We start from the raw sequence: 27,895 nt of genomic DNA on the forward strand, positions 1-27,895 counted from the left end.
AAAGTTCAGGAAATGTAGAATGTGCAGAGGACAGGTATATAAGAATATACAAGAGGTCAGACAATGTCAGCAATAAAAAGGATATATTCAAGTTTTAGATTGGACAGGAACGTGACTAGCTAGTTTGTTTTCCAACATGCAACTCTGTAATCAGCAGTTGGTTTTAACAAGCATGAGCAAAAAAACATACATTTAAAATAAAGGGTGAAAAAAAACCAATGCTCTTTAGACATTATTAAACATCCATACTTACTACTTTAAGTATTTCATTTCCATATGTTTTGTTTTCTTTGGTTGCATAGGTTTCTGTGCACCGAGAGCACCACCGTCAACCTTCCAGTATAGCTAAGATGAGGCTGTTTGTAGCTCTCGGCGCTGCCTCGAGTCCCAGATGACAACCAACAAGTTGCAGGTGGACCATGAGCAAAATGAGTTGGTAAGCCAGTTTATGGAGCTAAAGTGTCAAGAACAACAGGGAGAAAGCACTCTGGCAGAGGCAGACAGAGCTCAGATGCAGGCTGCTCTGAAAGTGTTACGAGCCAGCGGGGACAGGCAGGTGCATTTCTATAACAGAGGACAAAGAGGATGGCTTGGGAGTGGGCACTGATGACAGCCCTTGGGGGGGGGGTAGCTTGCCTCACTGACCGAGGCCTTTAACAAGAATAGCACACATCACATCAGGCGCTGTTCAGTGACCTGCAGACAGGTGTGAATAGCAGTTTGTGTCAAGCTGCAGGCCAACACACATCACACACTCATCCAGAGGATGCTTTGGACTGATTCATTTCACAGGTGCCATTAGTTACTGGCTGGTATATGAAAGTATTTCATCGTTACCTAAAAATTCAAACTTTACTCACAATCACATACAGTACATTTTTCATCACGGATGCATTTCCTTATGCTCTTCCCTGTTTTGCTGTCCAGGAAGCAGTGTGAACATAACAGGATGATCATGGAACAAACACAATACCTGGAAAGCAAGCAGAGCTGCAAAGCTTTCTGTTTCACTAAGACTCCATCGTACTATTCTGCCGGCCTGTGCACCTATTACAACACTAAAATCACAACTTAGAGTGGGATACAGCTGCCAGCTGTGTTTTGCTTTCTCTTCATAAAAATGGTTAAGGAATGGTAGGAATGCAGGGTGAGGGAAGTGAACACAGACACAACAGCTCAAATGAGCATAATCCACTGGTCTATAGTCTTTATTGTTTCAGTTCATCAAGACAGCTCGACATGTGAGATACTTGGCCGCTGAATATCAACATATCATACAATCAGTGCAAGAGTTGTCCTCTAAAACTATACATTGTTGTCTCAAAATAAAACATCATTACACACTATTTGTACATCCTGGCTTACTCATAGTTAAAGTCTTAATCAAATTGCTTAAAACCTTTATTTAGGAGGTAGAAACTTAAACTAAAGAGGCTGATTGAAACATCTCAGCTGAGACTAAAACACTGGCAATACCATTAAAAACATGGCTGTCTAAGGATAATAGATTGCTAAGGTTGTGTTAAATGCTTAAACCTATGTACCAACATATGATTCATTGATCTATAAATTAGCATAGAGAGTATTTCACAATATATTAGCTCTAATAAAACGTAAAAGGCTTAAAATCCAGGAGAAACATTGTGCAGTCTTGCTTCATACCTATTAATCTTGCTAAAAACAAGTAGCAAGTTCTTTATATTTTCATCCTTATAAAAGAGAATGTCGCCCATGCCCAGAATGAACAGTCATACAGTGAGAACTGAGGTTTAAATACGTGAAAGAAACTACAAATCCATTGCAAAAACGATTGTAATCTCAGGGTGGGCCACTTACATTCAACTATGGGCTCTTAGAGCACAGCACATCCACAACAGATTTGAAATAGGATGAAGATAGTGATCTGAATCCTTCCTACTGATGCTACTGGTCCTCTTGTAGGGAGACCATGGCAGCACTGTTGTGTCACTGTGCAGAGTGTGGCAGAGCAGCCAGGCTGTCCTTGTTGGCCTCCAGGAAGTGACTACAAGCAGAAAAGGTGCTGGAAAAGCTGGAGGAGAGGCCAGCAATGTCTGTGGAGATGTAGGGGAGGACACCCGGTGTGGCCTGGTTGTAGTAGGTGATCTGAAACAAAACACATCAGGTCACAATGTGGTGCAGCAAACCACTGCATCTTGTACTGTAGTTACTTTAGTTTTGCAGTTGTGAATTGTTAGTGTTAGGATGCAATAATGTGCTCATAGTAAGCGCGCATGCTGAAATGTGTTCCCTTCTCATTTGGCCAACCTTGGTGACAGTACTGGACTCTTCCCAGATTGTGAAGCCAGCAGAAAGCACCTCTCCCCTGGTGGAGTCCTCAGTGGGAGGGTGAGTAGGCAAAGTGACAGAACGCAGAGCGATCAGATATGGGTCCCTGAGAGGGACAAATAAGGATAGCATCATGAGACTTTATGAAAGAGCAAGCGGAAGGTAAAAATGCAATATCTGGTGGCATACAAATATAATCTAAGGTGGAAAAGGAAATCAGGAAACCCATGGGATAGTTAAATGAAGAAAATACAGCAGTGAAGGGACAAACAACATGTAGACAGGAGCAGGGTAATTTCTAAATGTTTATTACTTGGTGTGTTACAATACCTGGCGTCACATGGCTTTCTTCTGGATGCCAGCAAGATAAAGTCCTGGCCTTTGCCACCTTTAGTGACAGACGGTGTAACCACACGATAAAGGGTGTCATCCTCGTCTGCTTGGTTGATCACCTCACACTCTCTGCAGTGGCCACAAAGTAATGAGCATGTGATAAAACGCAAATATTGGAATAAGCGTCTCATGCTGCTGTCACTAAGGCTACTTTCACACCGTGAGTCTCGATGCTTAATTTGGATTTTTTGCTCAGATCCGATTTTTTGTTAGGCTGTTCACATTACCTATATCAGATTCCAGTGTGAACTGTTTGCGGTTTTGAACTGACCCGCATGCGCAAAAGAACAAAAACAATGACATCAGAGGCAGCACGCTGTTGCACTAAAGTTAGGGAGGTTATGGAGGAAGTAAGCATTTAAAAATGTTTGTGTAATGGCAGCCGTAGCATTAATGAGCAGGTGCTGAGGAGGAGAAGAATGAAGAGAAAGAGAGCCAAATTGGCTATTTTGGCCTTTTGCGGGTTATGGCTGCAAATTCACTATAGAGGTCTGTGTGGATGCAGAGACGAAGCCAGGAGTGGTGGGACTGCGTCGTGAGAAGCAGTTTAACTCCCGCCGGCGCATAATTGTGACAAATGCCGATGTAGATTGACGTAAAAGTCGCATCAAATCCGCCTTGGTTGTTCACACTGCGGCTGCATAAAAAAAAAAATCTGACCTGGGTCTGATTCAGGACCACATATGGAAGTGGTCTAAATCTGATTTGAAAAAATCAGATCTGGGCAAGATTTGAGTGTTCACACTACTTCTGAAGAAGTCTGACCTGGTCACTTGACCCCAAAAAAGAGATTTGGGCCACTTTTGCCTGCAGTTTGAACGTAGCCTAATAAATAAGATAAATAAGTAATTCTGTAACTTCTTGAATTAATTCTGTTTGCAATATCCAGTCCACATAACTGCTGCAGCATCACAGTGTGAGTTTTCAATGGGTTGTGTGTGTGTGTGTGTGTGTGTGTGTGTGTGTGTGTGTGTTTTCTCCTCCCTCAACAAATCCAATGAAAAAGACCAAAACCAACAATTAGTTTGCTTATTCCTCTGTGCCATAGACCTCCATTGTTGTCAACAATTAAGAGCAATAAACCCCACTATTGTACTGGGTGCCATGTCCCATCATTACCATGAAAACAGGCACTGTAATTTATTTTGAGTTTATCTCACATGTACACCGTCCTGCTGACGTTAATACTTACTAAAGAACCAAATGTGTATTAATCCGCGGCTGAAAATAGTCCCTTAAAAAAACATTCTACTTCATCCTGACTTTGAGTAAAGTTTGCTAAAAAATTACTGAACCTTTTTAAAAAATGAAACTGTATATTTGTGACCATTTTTTTTAAGGATTTACATCTTCTGTAGAAACAAGTGGGTTTTGAGTGTTTCTTTTGTAATTTGTTGACAATAAGAATAACATAGAACAACATTAGAATTATCCATTAGGCTTATTCTGCTGATGAATTAACTGTAAGTTGCTGTGCGCCAGATAAAGCTACTCATACATACACATACTAACTCATAGTGTCGGTCCCACTCCTTTCTCCTGCTCAGGTCCGAGAGTAGGTGGAACGTCTGCTCTGCCGGTACGCTGACGTGCATCTCCACCTTGAAACACAGCATGTGGTTTTCCTCCAGTGTGTACAGTCTGACCTAACAATGGAGCACATCCACAAAGAGGAGGTGGGCTCTATGTCTATAAATAGGATTTGTTCCAGTTATCATAATGTGCACACATTGAGTTTGAGTGCTGTCAAAACTGCCACATTAACTGGTGGGTGCATGAGAGATTATAAATATGGTAATTATACATATTTTGAGGGTGTACTATATTCAGGTCTTGTTCTCTAAATCTCTGAAAATGACTTTTGGAGCAGATTAAGTTTAAAGTTTCAGCTTTAGACCAAGTTGTCTAACTTAAACTGCATTATTCCACATTTTAACTAAAGCAATATGGGCCTACCTCCAGGACAGCCACTGTGACTGTGCAGCTTGTCCAAAATAATACAGATCAGAGTGGAATCACAACAGCTGTATCTATTTAACAAGCTTTATCCTGGATGACAACACAAACAATACTGACCTTGTTTTTCTCAAAGGTTAATACCCAGTTGTTCCTGGCATCCATTAGTTTCAGTGCCGATACATTATTGTAGCTCAGGTACATCTACAAAACAAAAGGACTGTCTGAACTTTTGAATACAGCGGCCGGCAATATCTTAAAAGCCACACTAAACATGTGTGCCTCTGATTGCCAGAAATTGCAATACCTGGTTACTTGGATCCCAGGGCACAGAGACAGGCACTTCAGTTTGCTTGCAGGAGATAATGTATTTCCTGTAAACATGTAGGGCACAATGATTTACATTCAGGGACAAAAGGAAGACCTGAGAACCTGATCATAATATGAAGCTTTTTTGTTCTAGCAATGATCCAACACATTTGGTCATCAAATAGTGGAATAAAGATTATACTGGAGGCCGGGTATTTTACAGTTGAACAATGAACTTATTATGCTTGATAGACTCTGCACCAAAGTCTGCTCAGCTCTGATATGCTGCTCTGCCAAGTCATGTGCTGCTGCAGAGTATTGTAAACAATGGATTCTGCAGCACAGCACTGGACAAACGAAGCAATGATGACACTGGTTCTGTATTACTTCCAGTGCTTTATACTGCAACCATGCACTATGAGTGAATCATTAAAACCTGACAAAGAGCCACTTTAGGCTCAAAACATACTTTTCCTAATATCATAAATGTTGTAAAGGGAGCAGATGACGGTGTTGTGAATCCTTTGGGAGATTGAGAATACATTTTTTTTGCATATGAAGCAACATTTACACTGACAACAATTTACACATCTGCAATAAACCCTCTGATATATCAGTGCAAAGGATTTAAGAGGAGATACTGGCCTATCAAGGCGAATCTTCTTCCTGGCAACAGCTTCTAGATATCGTCTTTTTCCATCCTGTAAAACATGGGGAAACCCTTTGCTAAAATCCTCATAAAAGGATGCTTACTTTGTGAACTTGGTACTAAAAATGATCTTTTTCTGTCTCTATACTTTGCTGGACAGTAAGAAAACTCACCACAGGCTCAGGTCGTATCCGTGGCAGCGTGCATGGCTTCCTGTCACTGTCCAGAACCTCAAAGGTCATAAAGGCACTATTTATATGGCGCAGAGGTTCTCCACCCTTGTAGGCCTCAGCACACACTCCCACCTCCATGCTAGAGCACACCATGTATGCAGGCGCGTGGGTTCAGAAAAAATGTGCATACACACAGATTTACAGTATAAACACACTTGTACATGTTTAAGTTACAGAGATACATTGCAAGCCTGTTTTAGATGAGTTGACAGTGATTTGCTTCATTTTGTGCAGACTCACCTCTGCTTGAAGGAATTGTTAACAATTGCTTTCAGTACCAGTCGGTCACCAATGTGAGACGGGCCACGGAAATGGAACATGTCTATGCTCCTCAAGGTTGGGTGAGCGTGACACAAGCGACTAGATCAAAATATGAAGAAGAAAAGAAGAATAGCCTGAGCATACTAGCATTTGTTAGGAATTACTACGAATATACTTATTTGTTTTCTTGCCGAGAGTTAGATAAGAAAATCAATACAACTCACTCATCTTCCCGGTTGGAAACTGAGGGAAACAGCTGTCCTGGCTCTGTCCGAAGGTAACAAAACTCACTCACCAGCATCTCTACAGCTCAATAATTATCATTTTATATCTCATTTGTTGTATCCATACAAATACTGAAGTGTAAAAAAGACTATTTGTAGTTTTATAGGGTTTTTTGTGTGGGACTATTTCTTGGCCGGGTGCAGTGACTTCCTGGAGTCTCATAGAGAAGCCAAGACTCCAAGAAGTCACTGCGTACAGCCAAGAAATAGTCCCACACATAACTCCCCGTAAAACCACAACTTGCATTGTCAAACAAACAAGATATAATGGATTAATTAGGGAGTTTCCAGTCTTTAAGCTAAGCTAAGCTAACCGACTGCTAGCTATCGCTTTATATTTAACAGGTAGATATGGGAGTGATTTTTGATCTTCTCACCTAACTCAGAATGGAAGTGATTGGGCATATTTCTCAAAATGTCAAATTATTACTTTAAAGCTAGTTTAAGTCTAGTAAGAAAACTGGACAAGTAGGAACACACCTTGCTGCAATTGTAGCCACATTCTCCATCCAGGCCATGATCTGGCCCCCAAAGGTGCTGACTTGGTGGTTGGCATGTGGCGGTAGCACCAGCTCCACACTCTCCACTCGTGTCCGCTCAGCTGGCACAGCGTCCTGGTACTCCTGGCATTCTCCTGGTGAGTGCGCATAAACAAGGAGCTTTAATCAATCAGATTTTAAATGGTGCTTGTGTGAAATCGTGCTGTGTTATAAAGTTCTATGTCTACACCCTGTACCCAGTTGAGCTGTGCTGCTGCTCAGTAGGTCTGTAATGATCTCGGCATGGATGAGCCTCATCCTCCTCCGCTCTGCTGCCAGGCTGTACTCCATTTGCTCCATTTGTGTGTGAGGAAGCACCTGCTTTAGCTGTACCTGTGTACATATAGCAGACACAAACTCAGGGGATGTTGAACTACCTTCAGTAGAATGCATATTTCAGGTTATTGTGCCTTACCTTCCCAGCTTCAGTTCGTCTTGCGACAAAGGTAGCAAAGGCATGGCAAACCTTCCACTGCCTGTCGGTGTAAAGGTCCTCACAATTCACCAATATACCCACCTGAAATGAAGAGAATCACCACATGCATTTGATTTGTCTGAAATAAAATTTTCACTATGCTGAAAGCAAAAACAATGTCCACCAACCTCCATACTGGACGTGAAGGCTCTGTTGACCTTTGCTATGATGTTGACGACTTTTCCCACCCTGGAGTAGACAAACGGAGAGGCTTATCTTTACTGTCAACACAGAGCAGTGATGATAGTATCAACACGATCAGGACGTCTCTGCTGTGAGACATAATAATCAGTTGGTGATACCCCTTGGCAGAGTAGCATTAGAGTTAATACCTTACCCTATGGTGTGTTCAAAATGGATGTCGTCAACAGATGCAGTGATACAGGAACAACCTGCGTGTCTCTCAGCTGGGAGAGGAGAGATTCCACAAATATGTAAGTAGCGCAACACAAAGTCACAAAGCATCAGCAAATCAGGCAAAGTGAAGGCTTATGAGGTGTAATTATGTGCATCTATACAGACGTACAGACATAAAAAAGGCAGAGGTTTTCTGATATTTTCCTACCTGACAAGCAGGCTGTGGAGTCCATCCACTTCAGCAGCTGTCCGACACTCAGCTCTCCACAGTGATTGGCGTGGCATGGTAGCACAATCTGACTCATCTTCACTTCAGTGGGGTTTCTGTACACTTCATCATTCTCCTCAATGAACAGAAGGTCCTGCATGGTGTCTGCATATTTCCCCTCTGACGTCATAACTCACAACTACACGAACAGGAAAACAGGAGAAGTTGTTAGAATAAAACCAAGACACTGCCCACTTTGATTTGGGCCCACATACTTAAGTTGAATATAATCATTACAAGTGATCCAAATGTAAACAAAAACATTTAAAAAATATGATTGGAACCTGCATCTATTAATACAGCTAAATTAATGTGATGCTGTCCAAACATTTGGTTATATCAGCTGTAGGGGTGACTAGGGGTGGGAATCTCTTGGCACCTCACGATTTGATTCTGAGGCCAACGATTCAATTCTAAACCGATTATCGAGGCAACAATTTTTTTATGTACATTTCCATGCGTGATTTTTAAAAATATACACATAAATCTGAGTTTGCTACTCAGAGTTTGCTAATCACTTCCTAGACAAAGCTTAGATTTTGACACATACAGTATTTGTCACACACAAGTTTGAATGAAATGTTTTGTCTACTGAGGTTTTTATTTTGTAGTCATTCCATGCTTAAGCCTTAAACATGCTTGTGAAAGTCACCTTCTCTCCCAGTAATCTTCCATGGCAGAAGCTCAGTCATGTTTAAAGGTAGATAATTGGCTTCTTGGAACATGAAACATGAGGTGGTCAGATGTAATGTGATAAAGTAGATGAACAGCCTATATGTGTTTTGCCTAATTATTTTATGTATGTCTTATTAGATCATGTGTATATATACAAAATGTAATTTGTTTTTCCTTTTGGCCATTTTTGTGTGTTTTTTTTTTCTGCACTCTTGCCTAACCTCTAAGTTGTTTTCCATTATCCCACCCTCTTTCAGTCACTCTGTTTTCTGATTTGTACTAGTCTGGAGACAGTAACACATTAAAAAACTTTATTTTTTTAATCGATTATTAACTTGAAACAGAATTGAGCATCGAATCGTTCTAAAGAGAATAGCGATGCATCTAAGAATCGATTATTTTTCCCACCCCTACTGTAGACCATAGGGAGTAAAACAGGGCCCTTTTCCAAACGGCAGGTTTACTTCTGAATCCTTGGCTTTAAACCTGGAACATGTCCTGATGTAGAATCACCAGTTGCAGGTTTAAAAGTGTTTCTTGGATAGTTGATGAAAATCAGATGTTTGGGATTCATTCATGGACACTTTCATCTGACATAAACTATCCATTTTGTGGTTCAGGGGTCTGCAACACAGCTGTTTACACCCAGAGGCACAACTTCCAAAAGACACACGTTTGTAGACTTTGTTCATTACTAAATGTGAAAACTGGACTCAGTTTGGACCTTTGCTGTATCATAAGACGCTTTACATAATCTGCAACTCAGTTTGACGTCTGAGGAATTGCTCAACATTTGTCCCCTAACTCAAGGATCAGGGGGGGAAAAAAACCGGATTTATGTAATTGCAACTATATAACATGTAATGCTTCTCAACTGTTTAAAGAATGTCATTTTACATGCAGTGCTTTTGAAAATGTAGCCTGCGACTTGTCTTTTTAGAGCATGTTTAAAACTATTTTAAGGCATGCGGCTAAATGAGGTATTCATGGAAACTATGCGTTGGGACCCTGACGTGTTTGCCCATAACTGCCGCTCCAGTGGGGCGCAGTGGTCACCTGTCTTTCCTGTGTCAGGAGCTTCAGTGACCTTTACAATGACTTCAAGTGAAATTAGACATACCACAACATTCACCATTAACTTCTGTGGCACAAGAATAAGAACACACGAGGCGGGCTATAAATATAAAACCCTGCTGTTCATTCAGCAAAACAAATCGTAGCAGTAAACATACAGACAACAACGTCACCCTGAAATAACAACATAAAATGGCTTACCAAATGCTCAAGTCACTGCTGAAAAATGAAGATAAAGTCCTTCAAGTGCCAATAAACCGTCGGCTACAAAACATTGACACGGCTGACAAATAGCAGCCTGCGACCCGGACCTCTTCTCATTTCACCCACTCCTCAAGAACTTTATAAACACACACATGCGAACACACGCTACCGCTGGAGGGAGGGAGAGAGAGGGAGAGAGACCATCCCCTGTAGTGGTTACATACGTCCACATTTTTAAGGTGGAACTGTAGTTACCTCATATTTAGGGGCTAGAGGCTGCTTAGGAAGGAACAATTTTCAAATAAAACAACGATACAAACTTTCATGGATAGACTGTAAACTGTGTTTTTTTCTTCAATAGGAATTAATGTCTTCCATACACAAGTGACTTTTGTCAAGTTAAACCCATTACATCTTCTTTATGATATAGGCGAACTAACTGATCTCTTCTGAGGAACCCACATATCGACTTTTTATTGATTTGCTGTGTATCATAGGCCTTTACATTTTCTAATTTCTTATCTAAGAGAAAAACAATTATTCTATCCGAAATCATCACCATGTTCTGGATGAAGTCAAACATGATTGGTATTCCTATAAATTGATAATAATTCATGCACTCAAAAGTCAATAAAATATAGATGAAATATATGGCCCTTTTTGGTATGGAGCCCCAGGTTAACAGATTGTATGTAATGAAATTAACACTGTTTTAATTAGAATGGAGGGTCAGACGAAAACCTTGGCAAAAAAAACAGAAAACATTTACAGGGGGCTTCTTTTATATTATAAATATTTAGATTATACTTTTATTGTAGAATATTAATTTGGAAGGAAAACAAACATTTTTTGGTTAATTTACCAGAATAGTTCAGTAACGCTGCATAGGTCCGAATCAACAGGGGAACCATTAACTAATCTTCATTAAATTACACTTATTGATATCGCAGCTATCAACGTCAAAACAGCAAACTGAAAGCACGATGAGGCAGACCTTAAGGCTAATGGCGTACTCTCATTGGCTGTGGGCTGCATCAATCAGGCCTGGCCCCGCCTATTCGCCCCGGACCAGGCTCGGTTGAGTCGTCGGGTTGAGGAGGAGTGCGGTTGGAGTGCTAGAGGGTCGCGGCCGCGATGATCTGACAGATGAAATAGCGGAAAAAAAAGAAGAGAAGGCGGTCGTCCACCCACACAAAACATGTTCCCCAAAGGCAAAAGCACCCCGGTGCCGTCGGACGGCCAAGCACGAGAAAAGTAAGCTCAGAAACGTTTATTATTGGGTATTTTGCCTCGTAAGTTGTTCCCTCTTGCTCTCTGTTGTTCGCTGGACGGACTAGCAAGAGGCGATTTCCTCCTACCGAGAATGGAATTGAATGAACCGCCTTGTCTGCTCGCCATTCCTCCCCTGATGTGTTTCTGCTATCTTTTGGCTTTTTGTTCAGTTTGGTTGTGTTTTGACCGGCGGTTGTCTCATATTTTTGCGGTTATTCAGTCGAGAGCGCGGAGAGCAGAAAACAATAACATCGTCTTGCTACACAGTACATTGTTTTCTCTGTTGCGCTCTGGATAGGCTCCGTTTTTATTTCCCTCAGCCCCATCAGTGCCACCAGGATACTGTACCCTAGCAAATACACAGCAGGCTGGTGGTATGTTATTATATATATATATATATATATATATATATATATATATATATATATATATATATATTACGTTTCACAACACGACGTTAAATTAAACTGTTTCGTTAGCACTTTATTTTAACCTTCTCATTGTAGTGAATCTTACACAGGTTTTGGCTGGGTTACACAGTCCCCATTTAATTTTTCAGCATTTTGGCATAGGCTACTTGGCAGCCATTGTTCAGAGGGCCTGTGCCCGACTCTAGTCACTCAGAGTGCCCGTTGAAGAAGATTGAATCCGCTGTTTGACGTTTATTTTTTTTTGCCAGTTTGCCATGTTTGTTTTAAAATGAAACATAACATTTGTTATTTTTTCACTCAGGCTGGCTCTGTACGTCTATGAGTATTTGTTGCATATCGGAGCACAGAAGTCTGCACAGACCTTTTTATCAGAGGTATGTGAACATTTGGGGAAAAGTTCAACCATACTATTATATCCTTTAAAAAAAAAAAATATTTAAGCACTTTTACGTAAATGTTGTATTAAAATAGTGTATGTGTTCTTATAGGAACCACAAAATTAAAATGTTTTTGATTGACAGCCATGGATAATTATTGAAATCCCCCTTTCCTAGATACGATGGGAGAAAAACATAACACTCGGAGAACCCCCTGGATTCCTACATTCCTGGTGGTGGTAAGTGATAATGTTCTAGTCTCCATGTAAACATGTCCAGGGGTTGTTTGTGGCTTTGTTTGCTTCATGACCTGTCTTGTCCACAGTGTATTCTGGGACTTGTATTGTGCTGCACCAGAGAGGAGAGAGACATGTGACCACTCCAGTGAAGCAAAAGCCTTCCATGATTACGTGAGTAGTGCTTACATGGGAACTGTTGCACATATTGCTCTGTCTTCTGCTAAAGAAGACAGCAACCTTACTTTCGAGGCTGCTAAGAAGTGGTGTAAATAATGGGCTTCCAACTCGGGTTGTGCAGGAGATTTTTTTTGTCGTTGGACTTATCAGAGCAAAGTACTCGTAATCTCCGTTTCTCAACACTCAAGTCCTGACAATCTCCAACATTCTCCTTCAAGAATGATTCAGCTTCAGGTTATTGTGATTCCCTTTTAGCTTGAAGAATGATCATGATTCACCCTGAAATTGTGTCTCTCTGATTTTAGCATTTTTCTGCTTTATTTAGTATGTTTGGCACGTGTTTTTTTTTTTTAAGAGATGTCAGTAATTTAGTTTTGCCTACTGCACCTTTTTATAGCTGTATTTAACTACCTAATGCAATTTGGGACAGTTTTATTTATTTATTTATTTTTTTTCTTCTCCTGAATTTACGATCGGTCATCTTGCCCTGTTGGTGGGTCGAATGATGTGTTCAACAGTGAGCTTTATAGGCTTCTGGGAAAATGATGCTGATGTCAGCATGTTCTGAGGCAGACCTGTCGAGCGCTCTCCCCTATCCACGCCACGCTCAAGCTCCCTGCTTCAGCTGTGAAGACAAAAAAGAAACTGCTGTGTGTTCTGCACAACTTCCGAGACTTTATGCACACACAGCTTGATTGAAGACCTCCAGCTGCCCTGATGTGTGCTAGTTAAAGTATATATTGAAACATACTATATCTGTAGTGACATAATCCTAATGAATCTGAAACTGAAGAACTGTAAAGGCAGTCTCAGATCCAAAATCTATTAAATATCGCTCAGGACAAATACATCGTTCGGTAGCACATTGCTCCTCTTATGATAGCACTTCCATATTTGCATGGTCTGGGTGTTTTGCATTGTGAAAATTATGCCATTTTAGAGATGGTGCTTTCGTGTGCTGCATTTCCCCCCCCCCCACTTTGAGTCAGCATTCAAAAAGAGCCTCATGAGGATCAAAGAAAGTGCGAACTGCTGGTCACTGCCTTCTGCTGTTCCAGCACAGCCAAGGAAAAGACATGAAAGGTTAAGAAGTCCCCTCATGATGATGGATACACAGCCCAGTTTGTATGTAGGTTGGTGATGTGTCCGACAGGAAGGGGTTAAAACGGAGATGTTGGTCCTGCTCTTGGCAGATAGGGTTGTCAGGGTAACAGGCCTCCTGATCTGGCAGGTGACCTGGGAGCCAAGAGCCCTTTTCAATAACCACATTCCTTATTATTCTAAGTCCTACAGACAAATGAGTGCATTTTGTTTGAAACCAGCCTTAATTAACAGCGCATGGACATTGATTGTGATATCTTTGGTTGGATGTTTTTGTATTGTGTGATTGCATCTTAAATTGTAGAAGTGTCAAATAATTCAGAACTCTGCATCTGTTTTAGGAAAAATCATCTTTTCAGATTCAGACATAAAAAAATAACGATTCTTGCAATTATATTATTTTACAATTGCCCTTGTATTATAATGAGGAAACATCCTCAGACTGATTGGAAAGATTAAACAACACATGAGAGAGATTGCAGCTCGTGGTTGGACTGAGACAATTTTCATAACATGGAAAACATTAAGCAAATGAGGGAACAGTGAATCGTCAGTTTGGGAGGTTTGCTGCTGCTGTGGCAGGGAGCTTTGAGAGTTTTTGTGCAGTTAGCTTTTCTCGACATCTTGTGGTTGCCCTTCGCTCTGATGTGGGTTCTCCTTGTGTTCGTATATGGACGTTGGGGGTCAGGCAAGTGTGTGTGTATATGTGTGTGTGGACAGTACAAGTCACTAGCCAGACACTAGCCTTTGTCTAGGTGTGGGGGAGGTGAGTGCTGCTCTGTTAGCCCGCAGCGCTCGTAAAGCCCTGGCGTATTCACGCCACGGCTTGACGAACGCTCCCCGAGGGGCCCTGTCGCCATGGCGTCAGTGGCTGATTGATGGCTGTCACGGAGCTGAGGGGCAGATTGGAAAAAGGAAAGGGGAGTGGCACTGTGGCATATGCCCGGCATCCACCACCACAGAGGGGAGAGAGAGAGAGAGAGAGAGAGGGAGAGAGAGAGAGAGAGAGAGAGAGATTTTTATTATGTTGATTGATGGTTAAACATTTACAAGCTAAACGTAGGGGCTGGTTTCTTTTGAGCGTTGGTTCCAGTGGAAGAAGTGAGGCTGTTAAGAGCATGCTAGGTCAGAAGCCGGCGGTTGGGTGGTCTGGGCTGCAGGCCCCCCCTCCAAATTGTACTCTTTTATTCTTTCGGTTTGTGTTTAGTGTATATCATTGCTTTTTCACGGTTACTTCGGTTAAACTCTTGGTCATCCTCACCCTGCTCTCTCCCTCTCCTTCTTTCTCTCCCCCCATATGTTCCCCTCTCTCTGTGTTCTTGTAAAGAAAGCACAAGCACATCCGCCGCCACTCGGGCCTTTTCGTAACCTCCTTCAGTGATTCAAGAGTTCAGGGGAAATTTGTCCGGCTGGGATTGCTTGTGTACTATTAAGTACACAAATGTACACGCTGCATCGTGGTGAGTGGGGGGTAGTCTGTCTTAAAAGAAGGTCCCCTGGGAAGTTGTATGGAAGGCCCCAGACCAGAGCCTCATAGCCCGGGGCAGGGCTGAGACATCTGCCCCTTTCCTGTACCAGAGAGTCTGTGGACAGACGTGGCTCGTTGTTTAGGCTGAAAGCAGCATCAGGCTGTTTGGGACAGTCCAGCAAGCACAGCTGTGTGCTTTAGTAAGACATGACACGATCTAACATAACATGCCTGGGAACCCGCCATGCACGTTGTTTTTCAGTTTCTGACTTCTACAAAGCTATGCAGATTGTCGACATTGTTTTATGACTCATTACCTTAAATACAGCTGTGTTTTACTTCATTATTACTTTGCAGGCCTCATTCCAGGAAATGGCTACTTAAGGGTAAAGGAACAAAAGAAACTGCAGTTGCTGTTTCACTGTAAAGGCACCAGGCAGTGTGGTTGTACGGACATTTATATACCATTCTACTATGAGACCAGTCATAAACTGTGATGAACCTTTAATAAACTGAGTAACTTCTTCCTCCAGTTGCATCTGGAATGTTTATTTTGTTGTTGGTTAAAACACAACACATACTTTCCTGAAGTTGAAGAATTTGCTACTGCAATCTCCCATAGGAGTGGCAATTTCTATGCTATTTGAATGTTATCAGAATGAGGATGAATATCTTTAGACACAAGCTTTAAATAATACACTCATTGAGTGGACCACCACTGTATATAGCGGAAACATTGTAATTCTGAGGCAATGGCGGAAGCTTTATGGTAAATGCAATCGGGTGCAAGGCAAAAAGTTTACTTGACAACGTTTACTTTACTGAGTGCAGAATCGGGGACGTCTTGAGAAGCGTCTGAAGCTCTAAGAAAGCTAGATGTTAATAAGGCCAAGGGGGACCTGATCACAATACTTGCATCTAAATATTCTCATCAAAAACTTGTTCCTCTTCTTGCAACTTGTTTTACTGGCTTCCCAGTTCATGGCATTGTCCCTGACTCAAACTCTGTGCTTTTAGTTCCTGTCAGAAACCATAAAGCAGTATATAATAGTATAAAACAGTAAAATAGTAGCGATAACATGAGCTCTAGCTAGTATCCTTCCCAACGTATTTCATAGAGTTACATGCAGGTTAAATGGAGTAATTGCTGGATTACGCCTTCCTAGTCAGTAAGTGTGTCAGGCAGGGTGAGGATCTTAACTTCATTCTTGTTTGACTTGCTTAGGGATGACTTGCCTGAGCAGTTAAATTTCTGCGAAAACGGGTAGTGTTTTATGTATGCAGATGATTTGGTTATATTTTCTCCATGCAGTGCTGGTCTTCAAGACTTCCACCCAATACAGTGCTGACTTTGACAGCAGAGTAAATGCCAAAAAGATACGTATTTATTAATAATTTGATACTTCAGGGTGTCAGAGGATGTTATTGTGTGTAAGTTTTCTGTCGCTAGCCATGTGATCGTCGGCATGTATGTTCCCTCATGTCAGGCAGAGATAAGAAACTTATTGAATAAATGTATATGGATAACATACATAATTGATATACTGGTAAAATCCTATCCAAAGCTGCATGTTATACTTGAAGTTCAGAGATATGACGACTCTGGTGCAGAGTCTGACAGTGGGTGATGCCCCATCAATGTGTTCATTGTGTGTGTGTTTCGATAGTCTGAAATGCATTCAGTGGTCTAAAATAAAGTAAGTACATTGGTGACAAATTAAAAACTTGAGAGAAAAGTACAAGCTGTCATCACTGAGCGAGCACCGTTTCTTGTGCCTTTGGTAGAAAGCATCACAGACCAGCCAGGTCACTAAACGTGTACATGTTGCTTGCACCTTAGTGGGATCAAGTTTCGTAGTTTTCTGGATATTGTGAGCCATTTTTTTTATTTTTAAGTAGGTGCTCAGCAGGCTGTGGATTTGAGTGAGTCATTGCAGGTCTAGAATTATGCGTTGTGTGACACATTTGTATCTTAATTTAAACAGTAAAAAATTAAGTTAACTGTGAATCACAACCATTTGTACTTGAATGGGCTGGGTGAGAGTAACTGGTCAAGATGGACGAGGACATACATGGAGTGCAAATGTGGTCTGCGGATGAACTGAAATCTTCTGAAAATGTCTTCTCCTACACATGTATAGCAGTATATTTCAGTAAAGAAACTGGATTTACAGGCTCTCTGGGGCCGTGTCCCAGTGGTGGTGGGGCCTGATGAGACGTGACTTCTCTCTGTGGTCTCACTTCTCTCCCTGCTGAGGTATTTCACAGTGACCCTGCAGTGGCAGCCTGAGCAGATATAATTAGGGAGGGAGCAGTCGATACCAGGGAGTGTGTTGGCTATTGACCAGTGATGTCTGTAGAGCTCTGTGTGTTTGTGTGTAATGGTGCTGGTACATCCATCCTTGTAGTAGTCATTGCTTGTTTGTGTACATCTACACTATAATGAGAGTGAGCTGCACATTAAGAAATAGGACTTACGGAGCTTCTCTCGTTCTGTAGCTGTTCTTTGGAAGCCAAACCCCACAGCTCTGGAGACATTAGCCCATCTCAGATTGCCTCAGCTACAGGGAAGAAAAACTCAGTCAATTAGGAGCGTGTGACCGAAGCAAATGGCACATTAGTGAATTAAGGCTGCGGTTTGAGCAGGAAATCGGCCCAGCAAGCCCCTGCTGCGTAGCAGCACTTTGAAGGCACTGACTCAGTGAATCCCACTGATACTTATCTGATCCTGGATCCTGGATCAGCAGGACACAGAAGCCTCAAAGGACCCCAGACCCACAAATGATGCACGTCTACACAATCCATGTTGGCGCTCTCGTTTCTTTCTCTTTTTTTTAAGATGAGTAAAGGGTGCGTTAAATGATGTTTAAACAGCAATAACATGGGATTTATTCCTTATTTCATTCACAAGTCTGGACAAGGGTCAAGAAGACTGGTCACATAAAGCACATTAACCCATTCAGATCGACAACCAACACAGATTTAGCTGAGTTAGAGCCTTCAATTCCTCAGATGTGCTCCTCCTGTGGCCAGCTGTGCCAAGAACCGCGGTCATGAAGGGATAAAATAGATTTCCAACAATAACATTTCGTCTGCATGTTAAAGTTCCACGCGGGTACTGAGATTGCAGTTTGTCTTAACTAGTCTACCTATGGTGTGCGGCACATTGAAAGGTTGTAATGTTGCTGTTTTGTGTCTTCTTCTTTTTTTAGAGTGCAGCAGCAGCCCCCAGTCCTGTGATGGGAGGGATGCCCCCTGGTGAGGGCATGCCAGGAGGACCCATGCCCCCCGGCTTTTTCCAGGTCAGCCAATCGCCACACTGATACTGTCTGTTACTGTTAGGAATACACTTAAATCGACTCCGGCCCCACTTTGCTGTTTTCGCTTGATAAATCACTTCATAATAAATGATCAGAATTGTCGTAAGTTGGTATCCTGTGGATGGCCAAATTATTTAATGGACTAATCATTTTGCTGGCTGCACTTCTGCAGGCTCCCGCTTTGTAAAATGCTGTCAGGGTTTTGTATATCTCATGAAGATGTAGGTCTCCACATTGGTGTCTATGTTGCTTTTGTCTTTTGTTTTGCTCCACTCTGCTCAGTGGGCTTGTAGTAAACATCATAGACGTTGTGTCTGCCTGGGCCCCTCCAGTGCTGTAAACAGGCAGGCGTGGCCTGGCCATTTTCCCTAATGGAGAAATCGAAAGGTGCAGCACCTACTGTAAATCAATATCTTGTGAGGATAAACTCTTGGCAGGCAACTGTGTGGAACAGACTCTTAAGAGGTGACATAAAATTGCAATGTTGCTCTGCCTCCACTAGACCAATCTCAAACCCACCAGCTTATTATGTACTAGAAGCCACAAAGGCGTGACTTATTATGTGATCATGTTAATATCAGGAAAGATATTTTGACATAGATACATGAACACACTCATACTTTCCATATCAGAATCCATTGGAGGAGGCTCAATTAGACCCCTCACTCTGTCACATCAGCAACATTTGCGACACAGTGCCGGTGTTTAGTGTTGTTATAAAGCTAATTGCATGGAGCTTAATTGACACTGGCAATTCAGGGAAATTAGCACTGATAACATGCTGCATGCAGCAGGCTTCTTGATGACTTGACTGACAGGTCTCTTTTCTCTCACGCAAGGCTTTCTCTCACTCAAGGCCAAGTCATTTGCTTGCTCTTTTCTGCTCAGTGTTTTGTACATGAAAATGCGCGTCTTATTTTTGTACATTTTTGCGCCACACTTTGGTTCTTGCACTCCAACTGTCCTCTGCCCTGCAGTAACCCTGCTTCTCTCTCTGCCCCTCTTTTGTCACTTCTGTTTTTCGCTCCCTCTTTCTCTCTTCGCCTTATGCTCCCCTCTCTCCCTCCTTCCTCCTTGCCTCTTTATTTTGTGCGATGCCACAGGGTCCTCCTGGTCCCCAGGGCTCTCCTCACCCTCAGCCTCCTCCCCCTAACAGTATGATGGGACCTCACAGTCAGGTAACGCTCCCCCTTTCTCTCCTTTTTTTTTTTTTTCTGTTTTTGCTTTCTGCGGTCATTTGGGAGCGCTGGTTCTCCGTGCCGATGATTCATGCTTTGGCATCCGTCTCAGCTTTATGCTTTATGCTGCTTTCAATAGTCGCAAAAACAAGCTATTGCGAATTAGAATAGTACTACATTTTGAGAGATTTATGTCACTTGTTAATTGAAATCTCATGGAGCAATGTTGTTTCTGTTGTAGTCCTTCATGTCGCCTCGCTTTGCTGGGGGCCCAAGAGGTCCCCCCATCAGGATGGCCAACCAGGTAGATCTCTCTCTCTCACACACACACACACACACACACACACACACACACACACACACACACACACACACACACACACACACACACACACACACACACAAACACACACCATGGATGCAGAATACATAGCACATATTTAGAACTGCCGTTTCATTGAGTTTTTGTGTTGTATCCCTGGTAGCCCCCAGGCGGAGGCCCGGGTCCTCATCCCATGCTGCCCAACATGGACCCAACACGGCCACAAGGTGCGACCCAGTACTGTTTTTACTTCAACTACATACTACACCTGCAGCAGAGAAATGATTTTCTGGCTTATCACTTCATATAAATTTCCTTTTTCCTTTCCAGGCCATCCTAACTTGGGGCCAATGCAGAGAATGAGCGGCCCGCGAGGCATGGGACCTATGGGGCCCGGCCCTCAGGTAGACTATTCTGCTTGCATAGAATAATATCATCACTGCCTTGATGACACAGTAGTCATTGGTCTTGTTTACTAGACTGGTTTGTAGACTCATTTGTAAAAAAAGGTTTTGTAAATTTTGTACCAACCAAATCCAAACCAAAGTTATGTTGATGGTTTTCATTGATTCTTTTGTTATTACTGCACCCTGTGGTTTAAAATCAATGATTTATGATTTTTGTTTGTCTTCTCAGAACTTCGGTGGCGGGATGAGGCCTCCACACAACGCCATGGGTCCTGGTATGCCAGGAGTAAACATGTGAGCCTTTTTTAAATTTGTAAAGTTACCACCTGATATTCGCACTATTACAGATGTAGCTCTTTTTAGATCCAAACTCAAAACCTATTTGTTTAGAATGGCTTTTAATACATAGTAGTGGTGTGACAATTTCCCTCTCCTCCTCCTGTATCTATGTAAAGTTTTCTGATTTTACTGTTTTCTATGTTTCATTCTTTTTATTGTATGATATGTTATTTTATTATTGGTTTCTGATGTGAAGCACTTTGGATACCTGCTGGTTGCTGTAGTGCTATATACATAAATGTTGGTTTGATTGATTGATTGTAAATATATTCTCTCATAAGTATTTCTACCTAAATGCATTATCTAACTAAAATGTATATTGGTCTTACCATCTAGGGGTCCAGGGACTGGTCGGCCCTGGCCCAATCCCAACAATGCCAACTCTGTGAGTACTAATGCACAAACACACACATACACCCAGAAAAATGCTGGTTCAGATTGCAGTCACATCTCCTCTCAGAGCTGCCGAGGTCTAATGTGCTCCAGGGTTCCAGTCTGGGATGTAATTGTAGTATTATGTGTCAGGGTTTCCACAGACAGTTGGCCAGACCGCCATAATGATATTAGGATGATCAAATGATGAATGATGACATTTTGAGGTATGGAAAGGGTTTGCACTCACCCATTTCTGGTCTGTAATGTTTGTGTTTTTGGTTTCAGATGCCTTACTCATCCCCCTCTCCTGGTGCATACGGGGTGAGAACACCTCTTAACTCACACATACCATATGAATTTCAGCTTGGGGAAAATACAATTTTAAAGATTTTAGTTTTACATGTAAATGTTTATATGTTTATTGTACATAGGGTGCTTCTGGAGGTGGGGGGCCCCCAGGAACTCCCATCATGCCCAGCCCTGCAGGTTAGTGTTTTCCTGACCTAAGCTGTTAATCATTACCCTTTTCATGCACTATTGAGTACCATTTATATTAGGGTTGCACGATTCCGAAAATTTAGCGATTCGATATCGATTTGTAGGCTCAGGATGCGATTCAAAATTGATTAGGATAGCTCAGTTGGTAGAGCAGGCGCCCATATATAGAGGTTTACTCCTCGACACAGCGGGCCAGGGTTCGACTCCGACCTGCAGCACCTTTGCTGCATGTCATTTCCCCTCTCTCTCTCCCCTTTCATGTCTTCTGCTGTCCTATCCAAAAAAAGGCTGAAAATGCCCAAAAACATAATCTTAAAAAAAACAATTCACAGTATGTAAATGTAGTTACTTTTCCCATGTGATTGCAGTAGACATACAATTTAAAAAAAAATAAATAAATATATATATATATATATATATATATATATATATATATATATATATATATATATATATATATATATATATATATATAATAGACACACACACAACCGGTCAAAAGTTTGGGGTCACTTAGAAATTTCCATTCCAGACAGAATACCAGCTGAGATCAGTTGCATTGTTTTTTTTTTAATCAGGGCAGCAGTTTTCAGATTACATTATGTGTTTACATAATTGCAAAAAGGTTCTCGACTGCTGTAGACAGAAGTGGCTGAAGAAACGCTTGAAATCCATGCTTTTTGGTCTAAACGTCATACCCAATTTAAAAGTGGTACAGCTCCCATATACTTTGACACTCTGGGGTGTGCCTGATATCACTGGAAAGGTGATTGATATGGGTGTGTTTGTGTATTTGTATTTAAAGTGTTTTTATTTTGTACTTTATTGGCTTTTTTCTTTGCACTTTTCAAATGGAAATAAAAACAAAACGCAGACATCTGTCTATCTTTTGGCTTCTGTAGTAAGCTGAGACATGTGGCTAATGCCCTGTGTTGTCTGTCACCTGTCAGATGTGTTTACAGCAGTGTAGTTTAATCATTTTACAGATGTATGACTTGGACGGAAATAAAAAACCTCCATTCTAGCCTCTGTAACTCTGTGTCAGTAAGGCCTAGAATCACTCTGACTCAAAACTTGAGTGTTACCTTTCCAATGATATCAGGCACACCCCAGAGTGTCAACGTATATGAGAGCTGTACCATTTTTAATTTGGGTATGACGTTTCCTTTTTGCAATTATGTAAATACATAATGTAATCTGAAAACTGCTGCCATGATTAAAAAAAACAATGCAACTGATCTCAGCTGGTATTCCGTCTGGAATGGACATTTCTAAGTGACCCCAAACTTTTGACCGGTAGTGTATATATGAATCGATTTTTGGAATTCTATGAAAACACATTTTTAATCGGTAGAGCTTGAATCGCGATACAAATTTTTCTTTTGCACACCCCTAATTGATATATCATTGCACCTTTTCCAGACTCAAACAACTCTGGTGACAATTTGTACACCATGATCAACACTGGATCCGGCAACCGAAACAATGTAAGTTCTGTTTCATCATTCTCTTCATTAAGTGTTGATATTGTGGCCATTGAGTAAAGTAGAAGTACTATTAGTACAGTTAGCATACATTTGAAGACGGAGCACTTTCTAGAAAATATTGTTTGTATCCCACTAACTACCTAATTACTTATATCCCTTTTGCATCAAGCCCACCATTCATCCTGTGTCAAGCGATCTATGTTAACAACACACCTAAACATCAGGGTCAGGCCTGTGAATGTAATGGGGGGGTCACTTAGTAAAAAAGTGGTTGGCAGAGGACAATAATTAAGTGGCTGAGGTATACAGTGTGTTTGTGAGCTCCACTGGTGGTTATGAAATGCTTGTACCTCTCCACCATCTTAACACACTCCTTTGCCCAATGACAGCTTGCAGCTGGTGGGATAGTAGTCTATATTGACGACGTTTCGTTTCCGGGATTGTTCAGGTTCCGCCGGATGTCCCTTATTTTCGGCTGGATGTCCCCCACCTTCTGCTTTCTTTGTGTTGGCATTCTAAACTCTGGTCGATTCGGGAAACATGCGCCAAGCTAGAACCGACAATCAATTTATATTTATCTTTTTTTTTTTTGTTGTTGTAAAATTCTCCTCACACACTCGACAGCCTTTTTAATTCCAGAGCTCGCCTCCCTACGTTCACACGTTCCACAAGTTCCTTCCCGAGGCTATTTTGCAGAGGCAAATTACTTGCGTCCGGCGCCTAGCGCTGCCCAAGACGACTGTGATTGGTTTAAGGAAATGACGATAAACCAGAGCACGTTTTTTTTCGTTTGGACTAGCCAGACCTTCCTCCGCAGCGCTTTGGAGGAAGGTCTGGCAATGCGAGACTAGTGGGATAGTGACAATTGATCTGGTCTACACATCCATTTTGCTGGGCAAATAAATTTAATCTAAAAATGTAATTTAATTTAAAATGATTTCACTCTTACATGTATGTCACCACTGTAAACTACGAAAGGAAATTAATGAAATGAAATTTTACTTAATAATGTTCCATTCCACCAAATTGCATTATATGATCCAGTCCAGTATCTTTCTCCCAGTTAGATATAGGATGTAGGATCTAGTAGCTTTCAGACAGATCCCAAGCCCCTGCATGCCACTGTTGAAGGAAAAAAACAAATAACAGAAACACTGGACATCATCTTTTTTTATTTAATTTTTAAGGGTTAACAAATAGTTTCTCTAGGAAATGTTTACTTCCTTGTCCATAGCGCAGGCCTGCTTAAAACCACTTGTGTCCTGACCTTACTAAAGCACATTTGCACTTTTCTTGAGTTGCACTATTCACCCAGGAATGTATAGAAAAGATTTCTGTTGAAACAAAACGAATGCACTTGTTATACTGGTTCTGTTTGTGTTATTTGATACTGTAGGCTACTGTTTGAGTCACTCTCTTGGAGCTGAAACGAGGACGTTTCAGTTGAAAGAGGGACTGACGTTCACAATAGCAGAAATAAGTAAATGCACGGTGTAGTCACTGAGTTCCTGCTTATTTTTAGTCACTTTTATTTTGAACCTCGATGCCAACTGTGTTGTTGAGATGTGGTTAGTGAGTCCATGCTGTCTTGTTTCCCCTCCAGTTCCCTATGGGCCCCGGCTCTGACGGACCCCTGGGAGCCATGGCTGGGATGGAACCACACCACATGAACGGGTCACTAGGTAACACCACTCACTACAAAAAATACACTTACTAACAAAACACAGAAATGTTCGGGTTGCATTAAATGATTTCAGATTATACTATGTCCACTATGCCAAGTGGTAGTTCAGTAGAGGGCAATAGAATATATTTCAGGTAGACCCACTGCATAAAGGTGGCTGTCTTATGGTCATAGAATACAAACATTGTCTCATTGGTTTTCATATTGTTTCATTCTTAGGCTCTGGTGATTTGGATGGAATGAACAAGGTAAATATTGTAACCATGCAGAGAGTCTTTGCATTTTGAGCTTAATCGTAAATAAAGTGATTTTTATGTATGTGTATATATATATATATAGTGTATGTGTGTGTGTGTGATATATATATATATATATATATATATATATATATATATATATATACACATAACGCTGTGAACTCTTTGTTTCTAGAATTCCCCAAACAATTTAAGTGGCATTAGCAATCCTCCTGGGACCCCAAGGGATGACGGGGAGCTGAGCGGAAACTTCCTCCACTCCTTTCAGAGCGAGAACGTGAGTCTCTCTCCATGCCAGTTTGTCTCCTCAGCTAACATCACTGGACTGTTGGTGACTGTAATAGTACTTTGATGAAGCCAGAGGTAGAGCGCTGTTGACCACACAGAAAAGCCCCAGTCGCAGCATATTAACACCAGTGACTACAGCAGCAGCGTGGAGAGCTAGCTGGGCATCTGACCAAGGAGTACATGCTAGGGAAGAGGTGTGCGTGGATGTTTGTTTTAATCCTCTCTTCTGTGTGCCTCCACAGTACTCTCCAACCATGACGATGAGTGTGTGACCTCCCCTCCATCCCACCCGACATTATATGCCATCATTCCGAGGATCTGAACTCACTTTAGGACACGGCCAAACACATCAGCACCGAATCAGGGACAGGCGCCATTTTGGTTCCACACTAACGCCAGAATGCTGATCGGAGAAAAATCTAAATGGCTGGCGACTACTGCTCCTTGCTCAAAATGAAGGACAATATCTCCATTTATCACAACCCCAAGTGTGACGAAACCAGCTACTGAAATGCATACATGACACGTTTTATGTTCTTTGCAGAGTCCCCATATCCCTGTCAGTCCCCTCAACCCTACAAAAAAGAAAAAAAGGTTGACGTTTACCTCTTGTACTTTTTAATTATTGCTTTGTGGTGCAAGATGTGCAGGAAATGTCTCCGCTTTTGTCATTTAAAACACTGGAGAGTGTGCATATGCATTGTGAGCTTGGAAAGTCTTTGTCTCGTCATTTTACTTATCGCCATGCATACTGTGTCACAAAAGTCAGTTGACGTAGGACTCAGAATTTGCCTTTTACTCTGTGGCCACCTTTATGAATAATGTACCGTCCTTCCCAGTGCCCACCCTTCTATTTAAAGAGGTTTTGTAAGGGGAAAAGACTTGAAAGATTACGGCTTTTATTTCAACGACCTTTCACAGTATGTAAGTGCTCAGATGGTTCTTACAATGCCAAATTGATCTTGTTTGATCAATTTTAGTCTCCTATCGTTGACAGCAATGCGATTCTGCGCTCTTGGCTGTTTTAATTTAAAGAGCTGGATTGCTGTTGCGTTCTGTCAAGGGAAACCAGACTTCGGCATAAGAAGTGAGTGCATGAATGCTGAGAATCTGTGTACAACATACTACCTAGTGCTGCTCTTCTCTTATGTGGACACCTGCTTTAAGATGTGGTGTGTACCTGTCTGTGCTTAACACTCTGTGCTCTTCATCGTCGTAGCCTTCCGTGTTATCTCCAGTTTGGTTGATTATGATGCAATGGCTGTGAGTGAGCTGCCCATTTTAATCTCTCATACTGATTGGTTGTAACATACTTCTTTCCTGTATCATTGGTTGTCCCCTTGGCCCTGCCCCCTTCTTGCCTGCCCACAATTATTATTATTTTTTTTATTTTTTATATTTTGATACAATCTTTGACTACATATATTGCCCCAGTTATTCAGTTAGTCAAAGCTTTCTAAACCAATTCTAGTAGGCATCATTATAAACTTAGCAGCAGTCTTGTAAATGTGATGAGAATTTTTATTTCTTTTTTTTTTCTGTGAACATTACGCATTATAAACATCTGTCCTATGTTGCCTTTATTTGCTGATATTTTTTTATTTCAAATTGAGGAAAGATTGCTTGTTAATATAATTTTACAATAACTTAACTACCTGTGTGGGTTGTTTTATTTTGCCTGAAAGTAGATTCATATCACATTAGATTTAAGAGTAACTAGAATATGCTACTGAAGCTGTGGACGTTACAAGCAAGGTTTAATGAATGCTTAAGATACACATATACAAAGTATTTAACTGATGCATGAAAATAATGAGAATGATGTTTTGCAGTGTAAAAGACCTGGAGGATTCCATCTTCAGCTTGCGCTCACAGCAAACACACAGGCAGCCCACAATAGCTCATTGTTGTGGCAGGTGTGTGGCAAGTATAATTGTCCAACAGTCAGCAGCTAATATTACATTCACATCTCCTCTCCTGGCAAATGCTAAAGCAACACCACACAGCAGCCTGTAGCACGCAGGATGCACTGGCATCACCAGATCACCGGTCTCCTCACATGTATTTGTGCCTACGGTGGAGTCCTCATCACAGATATTAGATGTCTGTGAGTTATGAGGAGTTCCATACAAAGAGGTAGACATTTCTAATTTTGAATAATTTAGTATCCAAGGGGTAAAACCATCCAATATTTGCTGTAGTCCACAGCCACAAGAACAAGAGGAAATCCTGGACCATGGGGGCGACTTAGTGGAGGGGAAACACTCTGCAGCTTGGGCTGACCTGCTGTGACTTGAGAAAGGACGAGGGACACAGTTGTATGCACCAGTGGTTCCCAACCTGGGGAACGGGGACCACTCCAGTGGGTCACTAGATAAGTCTGATGTGTCGCAAAATGATTAAAATTAACTAGAGGTTCTACTACATACGTTTGTATTATTTTTTTTCCTAATCTTTGGAGATTTTTTTTGTGTGAAAGATTGCATAGTTTTACCTGAATTCCTTGTGATCAATAGACATCTACAGTATGTTATGCAGGTGGGAAACTCTGGTTTACACTACCTTGTAAACTGTTTTTTTGTTTGTTTTTTCTTTACCTGCCTATTTACCATAACTGGGGGTATCCTTTGTGGGACATTCCTCACTGTACATTGATTGGATGACAACAAATCTCTATAGGTAGTATATTGA

At 41.5% G+C, this 27,895-nt stretch overlaps 2 protein-coding genes across 4 annotated transcripts; one reads left to right on the plus strand and one right to left on the minus strand.

Annotated features, from left to right (window-relative positions):
* Positions 1-1,192: 1,192 nt before the first annotated feature.
* Positions 1,193-10,165, minus strand: acot11b (acyl-CoA thioesterase 11b). Of its 2 annotated transcripts, XM_078259134.1 has the most exons (16): positions 9,982-10,165; positions 7,972-8,170; positions 7,744-7,813; positions 7,535-7,595; positions 7,347-7,448; positions 7,129-7,264; positions 6,873-7,026; positions 6,088-6,207; positions 5,788-5,926; positions 5,611-5,666; positions 4,964-5,030; positions 4,777-4,860; positions 4,213-4,346; positions 2,638-2,769; positions 2,287-2,413; positions 1,865-2,124 (listed from the first exon to the last, which is right to left on the minus strand). In XM_078259134.1, exons 2-16 carry the CDS (start codon positions 8,159-8,161, stop codon positions 1,966-1,968), a joined length of 1,731 nt encoding a protein of 576 aa, XP_078115260.1. In that variant the 5' UTR covers positions 8,162-8,170; positions 9,982-10,165; the 3' UTR covers positions 1,865-1,965. The 2 variants fall into 2 exon arrangements, with proteins under 2 accessions (XP_078115261.1, XP_078115260.1); XM_078259135.1 differs by lacking the exon at positions 2,287-2,413 and having other exon boundaries at positions 1,193-2,124.
* Positions 10,166-11,058: 893 nt separating this feature from the next.
* ssbp3b (single stranded DNA binding protein 3b) lies at positions 11,059-26,855 on the plus strand. 2 transcript variants are annotated; one of them, XM_078259136.1, is made up of 18 exons: positions 11,059-11,238; positions 11,989-12,061; positions 12,242-12,303; positions 12,390-12,474; positions 18,262-18,351; positions 19,473-19,547; positions 19,789-19,851; positions 20,033-20,096; positions 20,200-20,273; positions 20,506-20,570; positions 20,952-21,000; positions 21,276-21,311; positions 21,422-21,476; positions 22,911-22,975; positions 24,579-24,657; positions 24,879-24,907; positions 25,092-25,193; positions 25,447-26,855. In XM_078259136.1, exons 1-18 carry the CDS (start codon positions 11,183-11,185, stop codon positions 25,474-25,476), a joined length of 1,152 nt encoding a protein of 383 aa, XP_078115262.1. In that variant the 5' UTR covers positions 11,059-11,182; the 3' UTR covers positions 25,477-26,855. The 2 variants fall into 2 exon arrangements, with proteins under 2 accessions (XP_078115262.1, XP_078115263.1); XM_078259137.1 differs by lacking the exon at positions 19,473-19,547.
* The last annotated feature ends 1,040 nt before the right edge of the window (positions 26,856-27,895 follow it).

This window comes from Sander vitreus, chromosome 9 (assembly GCF_031162955.1).
Source record: "Sander vitreus isolate 19-12246 chromosome 9, sanVit1, whole genome shotgun sequence".
Classification (NCBI taxonomy): domain Eukaryota; kingdom Metazoa; phylum Chordata; class Actinopteri; order Perciformes; family Percidae; genus Sander; species Sander vitreus.